Raw genomic sequence first — 7,304 nt, 5'->3', positions numbered from 1 at the left:
TTGAGGTTGTGCCGCATGCAAGGATAACCTCTTGAAAGCCTGGGTGGCGGTGGGGCACTCCTGCAGAACTGAGAGTGAGAATGGCCTTGGGTGAGGTGCAGGGTACTCTACCTTCCGCCACAGCTGTGCACCCTCAGATTCTGTATTAGGAAGATCCTGAAGATCACCTTTCCTCTTACCCTCCAGTTGTCACAATTCTCCTCCCCTCTCACTCCTTAGCTGAGCCCCAGCCCCCACAGGCTTCTGGCTTTCTTTGAGTCTTCTCACCCTATTTTGCCCACCCCCACCCTCGGGGTAGTTCCTGAGCACTGAGCCAACCAGGGCTTGGAAGAGCTCCCTTTCCCCACCCCTGGAGGTGCCCACCAGTCTCTGCTGCCCACCCCATGGTCACTGAGAACCCCACGTGACTGTCTGAGGCAGATGTTTCCTGCCCTCGGGGGAATGCTGTCTCAGTGCCCAGGCAAGCCCAGGAGTTGACATTTCTCTGCCCAGCCATGGGCCCCAACATGCTCTTGCTGCTGCTCCTGGGACTAGAAGGTAAGGTTCAGAAGGAGCTGCAGCTCCGGGCCCCATATGCTCAGCCCCATGCCCAGGAGTAGCGTGCTCTTGTGAATGCCACACCCATGCCTGCAGCTGGGCTGGGAGGTGCTCCCAGCTCCTGCCCAACATTCCCACCCCATTTCCTTCCCCAGGTCAGGGCATAGTTGGAAGTCTCCCCGAGGTGCTGCAGGCACCTGTGGGAAGCTCCATTCTTGTGCAGTGCCACTATAAGCTCCAGGATGTCAAGGCTCAGAAGCTGTGGTGTCGGTTCTCGCCGGAGGGGTGCCAGCCCCTGGTGTCCTCAGCTGTGGATCGCAGAGCTCCAGCGAGCAGGCGTACATTTCTCACTGACCTGGGTGGAGGCCTGCTGCAGGTGGAAATGGTTACCTTGCAGGAGGAGGATGCTGGCGAGTATGGCTGCATGGTGGAGGGGGCCAAGGGGCCCCAGATTTTGCACAGAGTCTCACTGAACATACTGCCCCCAGGTGAGTTACCCTAGGCCAGCTACCACCCCTTGGACCTACCCTCCCCACCCCCATCTATTGCCAGGGCTCTTGGGTTCTTGAGGAGTTGGAGAGGAGGCATTCCGAGGAGATATCCTCTTGACAGCTCTGCAGGGAGCGGAAACTCAACTGGGTGGGAAGTCTGATAAATCAGCTGAAAACCATCCCCCTCCCCCTCCCACACTAGTGCGCTGCCCCACAGGAAGGCATGGCCTTCCCACCCCGGGGACTTGGTCTCTCCTTCCAGCATGTTCAACACGCTTGATGCTAACTTATTTTTTACTTAGAAATGTTTTAAACAGTGTTGAATCTGAGTGTACTAACCAGAAGTAATTTTTGTAGCTTCCAGTGTTTTATTCCTGTAAAAGCGGGCTTGATGGCTTAAAAATTATGGAATTCATGCCTTACTTAATTTTATAAGTCTTCACAGGGCATCTAGTATGTCTCACCTACAAGTATGTACATTCAGTGCCCGAACTACTTCAACTCCTTTCATTTTAAAAATGGGAAAAGTGTCGTTAATATTTTAAGCCAACGTTCTTGACCCTATTTTCAGTGTTAAAAACACTATTTTTGCAGGTTTCATTTCCACAGCCCATAACTTTTCTAGTATGTAAGCATTTATTAAAGTAAAATTTTAAAATATTAAAAAGTTTTCTTTTTTCTTTCTTTTTTTTTTTTTTAGAAAGATAGGATGTTCTAAAAATAAAGGTTCTAGAGGGAAAATCGCCAGCTACCTGAAGCACAGATGACCACTCTTTTTCTTTTATGGATACTGGCCATGTTTTCACTTTTAGGTCTTCTTTTTCTCAAGAGTTTATGCCCAATCCCCAAATAATAAAATTAAGTAGAGCATTTTCCCTTCCCTTGTTTTTGTTTGTTTGAGACAGAGTCTTGCTCTGCTGCCCAGGTTGGAGTGCAGTGGCACTATCTCAGCTCGCTGCAACCTTGGCCTCCTGGGTTCAATCAATTCTTGTGTCTCAGCCTCCTGAGTAGCTAGGTCCACAGGTGCCCGCCACCACACCTGGATACTTTTTGTATTTTTAGTAGAGACAGGGTTTCATCATGTTGGCCAGGCTGGTCTTGAACTCCTGACCTCAAATGATCCACACATCTTGGCCTCCCAAAGTGCTGGGATTATAGGCATGAGCCACCATGCCTGGCCCTTCCCTTGTTTTTTCCCTCTCAGTAAGAGGGTAGACTAAGTTGTCATGAGAATTCTTCTCATCTCAAGCCTGTGGTTATTGTTTTATATTCTATATTGTCAATCTTTGTCATTCTTTGCCCTCCTTATTCCTTGACACTCTGAGTTACTAAATTCAGGTTCTAACTCACTAAAAAGCAAATTGTGACAAGATAAGACTCCCTGAGAGGAGAATCAGGGAGACAGGGACCTGGAGCCCCAACTTGCTGCCATGGGGCAGGTGCTGTGGAGGATGATGTTCAGGCAGGCAGGTGGAGCATGGCATCCAGAGATGATATGGCCTGCAGCTCAGGTGAGCATTTAGCTTCAGAGAAGGTGGTCATAGGTGGCCCAATAGGCACCAGGAGGGCAGGACATGTGCCACAGCAGCCCCAGTTCCTGGTGTGGCATAGGATGGGGAATAGGAAGGATGACTCTCTCAAGAACAAGGCAAGGCCCCATTTCAGTAGGTCTGAAAGGACTGCCCTGGTTCCTAAGACAAGTCTCCAGGCCCAGAGAAACCAACCCCAAGTCCTGCAGCCAGAGGTCAAGCACATCACAGGGGTGACAGAAGCCTTGTCCTCAAATCAAGTCTCAGGATCCCAGCAAGGCTCTCAGGGAGGGTCAGTTTGTTAATGTTGCATCACATGAGGGCATACCCAGATTTTCTTCAGTCTGGAGGGCAGAACTTGGGGTGGGGTTGCAGGGTTGTAGTGTTGCAGGTATGTGAGGAGGCCCCATTTGAGACCCATGAGAGCCAGGAGTAGGTCACCATTGAGGATGAGAGTTGGAGAAACCTATTCTGGGGTGGGAAGGAGTGGTCTGTATAAATCACCCAGTGGGTGTTTTTTACATAGACTGAACAGCTTGATAAGGCCAGAGGGGTGAGGGGTGGAGCAGGTAAAAGGGAAGAAATGCAGCGGGAAGATGGGGGGAGCTGGTGGTAGAGGGAAAAGTGGAGATAGTCACAACCAGGTAAAGACAAAGAGTGTCATTTCCTGACCTGTGGAATGACAGGCCCCTAAGGAACATCCCAGCCTCCCCTTTCTGAGTTCCTTCCTGGGGACCTCTCCTGCCTTGGCTCCACTCCTCCAGTCCCTCAGACCTCAACAGGATATTGAAGCCTGCCCACAATGGGCATGCACTCATTAAATGTTTCCTTTTGACTGTGTTCCTGGCCTGACAGAGGAGGAAGAAGAGACCCATAAGCTTGGCAGCCTGTCTGAGAATGCATTCTCAGACCCTGCAGGCAGTGCCAACCCTTTGGAACCCCGCCAGGATGAGAAGAGGTACGGAAAAGATTGGATTTGGGAGGCCAGGAGAGGGGTGGTGGAGGAGATAATAACTTGTTTAGAGCTCCAAACTAGATCAAAGGGGAAAGTTTATGATTCTCCCCACATCTCGGGAGCTTCTGGACAGACCACACACACACGCGCGCGCGCACACACACACACACACGCGCGCGCGCGCACACACACACACACACCTTCTCTGTCCTGGTTCAGCCATGGTCCCTTCATGCTGGTGAATCATCGGCCAGGATATCTTAATGCATTCCTCCTCTTCCCTGCCTCAGTCAGCCATCCTCATTCCATTGCATCTACCTCTCCCAACCAAGAATGTGACCCTTCTGTCACTGCTCCAGGGCTCCTGGCCAGCAGTTCCCCACAGGCCTCAGGTCTAAGCCTGCCTATCCCTCTCTGTTCCTCAGCATCCCTTTGATCTGGGGTGCTGTGCTCCTGTTAGGCCTGCTGGTGGCTGCGGTGGTGCTGTTTGCTGTGATGGCCAAGAGGAAAAAAGGTAGGTGGCTGTCTCTCTTCCTAGCCCAGCCTGGCCCTACCATTCCTTTATCAACCAGTTGTGTAGATGAGGCCAGGAGTCTAGGTCCAATCCCCCTACAAACGGATTTGTCTGGGCTTAAGTCTCAAGACCCCCATACCCTAGAATTCCCAGGGCTGAGGGATGGAGGGAAGGGAAGGCGATTCAGTGGGAGCAGGCCTATGGAAAGACAGGAATTGGAAGGGGTAGGGCAATGCAGTGGGAGGAAGGGCATTGGAGAAGGTAGAGAAAGGGTTTTAGGAGGTAGGCTGAGCGCTGAGGTGGGTGGAAGGGAGCTCTGGAAGCAGTAAATGGGTGGGGAGATTTACAGCAGGCTGGGGAGATGGAAGGGGTAAAGGTTTGGTGGTGGGAGCAGGGATGGTGAGTCTGCAGTAGTGAGGAGATTTCAGAGGCTTCTGAAGAAAGGGAGTGAGGGAAGGGCTCTGAGCCAGCCCCAGAGGCAGACTATGCTGCTGTTGTCTGTCCTGCCAGGGAACAGGCTTGGTGTCTGTGGCCGATTCCTGAGCAGCAGAGTTTCAGGCATGGTAAGAGGCCTCTGCAGGCCCACGGCCAAATTCCCCAGACCTTCCATTCATCATACTCACTGAGAGGTCCTAGGATGACGGGGTGGAGAAAGGACTGGGACCTAGTTGAGGTTCAAACCCTCTTCCTAAATGCTGTAAAATTGACACTAATGGTCTCCCTTGGCATCCCACCTTCCCAGATTTGGGGAAAAACTTGGGGCTTGAAAATCTTCAAAATGAAGCCTTCTTGCCCACTGACGTACTCAGGACTCAAGAGATAGATCTAGTGTGGTCCTGGGCTTCCCACCAAAGGGAGTTCTGGGGCAGAGGGAGGCATTCCTGATTTTCCTGCTTTTGTTACAGAATCCCTCCTCAGTGGTCCATCACATCAGTGACTCTGGACTGGCTGCTGAATTGCCTTCGGATGTACCATATGTTAGGCTTGACTCACCACCTTCATTTGACGATATCACCTATGCCAGCCTACCTCTTGATCCCACATCAGACAAACCTTCACCCCCAGTCCCATCCTCATTGCCCCCACTACCTCCTAAGGTCCTGGTCAGCTCCAAGCCTGTGACATATGCCACAGTAATCTTCCCGGGAGGGGACAAAGGTGGAGGGGCCTCCTGTGGGCCAGCCCAGAATCCACCTAACAATCAGACTCCATCCAGCTAAGCTGCTCATCGCAATGTAAACTCGTGAGGACCATCCCTGGGGGTTCTGTGCATCCAGCCAGCCAGCTCATGCCCTAGGATCCTTAGGTTATCTGAGCAGGGACTTTAAGATAGAATCCAATGTCCTGACTTTACTGACAGGGAAAGTGATGCTCAGATACTACTGAGATGTCTTGGGGAAGACCTCCCTGCCACCCACTCTCCTACTGGTTCTTCTGCCATTACATGCTGGGCTAAATAAACCCTAACAATGATGTGCAAACTCTTAATGGCTGAATGGGAAAGGAAACTGTCCAAGTTTGACTGATTGCTTGGCCTGTGAACTGAAAAGACTCTGGTCTAAATTTTGTGCTGTATGATCTCGTCTCTCAGTGGGGAAATGGTTTCCTTCCCTGGTCAGAACACTATAATGAATTTGATTCAAGAGACAGTGAAAAGTCTTCTGCAAAAGTATTTTTTGCTTCTCTCGTATAGTATAGATTCATTTGCTTGAGTCAAAGAAGGTCTTCTCCTTTCTGCTCTGCACCTTATGAATAAGTGACATGATGTGACAACATGTGATGGCGTGGGGGTGGTGTTAGGTTAATGATGGTTAAAAGAGACCCAGAACAAATGGTGTGTGAGAAATGGGACTGAAAAGAAATAGGAATAAGGACAGAAATGAAAATAGACACCAAGTCTGTTCCCTGGCAGGACAAAGGATTTTCAAACACCAGAAGACGTTTATAGGCATTAGTCTTACCAGAGCTGGCTGTCTCTTAACTAGGTGGCCATCTGGTAGACTGTTTCCTTTGGTCTAAACTCTGGAGCCTGAGAAAGGCCCAGTGGAGAAATGAACTGAGGGGATGGAAAAGGGAATGGCAAGGGTATGGCCATGGTCAAGTATAAATGAAAGCCAGTCCAGGCTGGGGGTGAAAGAACCTTTAAGGACTTGCCAGAATTTCTTCTGCTGAAACTGTTCTATTTGAAAATACAGTAATCCATCCATACTCATGGGTTCTGCATTCACAGATTTAAGCAAATGTGGATAAAAAATATTAGAAAAAAAAATTAGATATTTCTTTAAATATTAAATATTTCTTTAAATATTAGAAAAAAATGGTTATGTCTGCATTTAACACGTAGACTTTTTTCCTTGTCATTATTCCCTATACAATACAGTATAACAACTGTTTACATAACATTTATAATGTATTAGGTATTTTAATGTAGAGATGATTTAAAGTGTATGAGATGTGTGGTTATATGCAAATACTACACCATTTTGTACAAGGGACTTGGGCATTCATGGATTTTGGTATCCACAGGGGTTTTAGAACTAATCCCCCACAGATACTGAGGGATGTATGCATTTGCCCACATTGTGCTAAAACGCTCAGTAACCCAGTCTTGCTACAATCACAAACAGCTAGGCATAAAGAGGTTTTCACCATCTGGAGGGGTCCTAAGCTTGACCTAGGCACCTCAGGAGAAAGAACAAGTGGTGTGCCCTGGGCTCTAATTTGTCCACCAATCAGCTAATGATGAGGGACTGCCAGAAAGCGGAAGTGGCAGAAAGAAGGGCAGAATAGAGAATAAAAAGAACCCTCTGGAAAAACTCACCATGGTCAGAATATATTTAGAACTTTTTAGAATATGACAGAAGTAAAAAGTACATTTTTACTTTTGAGTACAAAGGAAAATACTGAGAAAAATAACATAATCAATTGAGTGGTGGGGAAGAGGAAATATAAAATTTCCATCATTGATCATGGTAGGAAGTCTATGAATACCAACTAAAGTCATAGTTGTAAAAGTAACTTCTAAGATGAAAATAGTGCCATTCTAAATTTTATAATAAGAAACATATTCAATATAAAGTAAGGTAAATGCAGGCAACATGGTGAGATGACCTCCTCATATCAGAACCTTTAGAATTCAGTTAAAGAAGTGCTCAGAGGAAAATTCACACTCTTTAACAATTAAGCATCTTACTCAAATAGTTAATTTTAAAAGAGAAAAATGATATAACTAATACATAAAAGATGGAATTCTTTAAAATAAAATGAAATTAAAGAGA

At 47.8% G+C, this 7,304-nt stretch overlaps 1 protein-coding gene across 2 annotated transcripts; it reads left to right on the top strand.

Moving 5' to 3' along the window:
• The first annotated feature begins 383 nt into the window (after window positions 1-383).
• Window positions 384-5,589, top strand: TREML1 (triggering receptor expressed on myeloid cells like 1). 2 transcript variants are annotated; one of them, XM_032253283.1, is made up of 6 exons: window positions 384-537; window positions 693-1,025; window positions 3,413-3,515; window positions 3,938-4,026; window positions 4,537-4,589; window positions 4,932-5,589. In XM_032253283.1, exons 1-6 carry the CDS (start codon window positions 495-497, stop codon window positions 5,244-5,246), a joined length of 936 nt encoding a protein of 311 aa, XP_032109174.1. In that variant the 5' UTR covers window positions 384-494; the 3' UTR covers window positions 5,247-5,589. The 2 variants fall into 2 exon arrangements, with proteins under 2 accessions (XP_032109174.1, XP_032109175.1); XM_032253284.1 differs by lacking the exon at window positions 4,537-4,589.
• The last annotated feature ends 1,715 nt before the right edge of the window (window positions 5,590-7,304 follow it).

This window comes from Sapajus apella, unplaced genomic scaffold (assembly GCF_009761245.1).
Source record: "Sapajus apella isolate SASKATOON/1434 unplaced genomic scaffold, GSC_monkey_1.0 scaffold83, whole genome shotgun sequence".
NCBI lineage: Eukaryota > Metazoa > Chordata > Mammalia > Primates > Cebidae > Sapajus > Sapajus apella.
The sequence above is the reverse complement of the archived record's forward strand: the minus strand, read 5'-3'. Positions and strand labels throughout refer to the sequence as shown.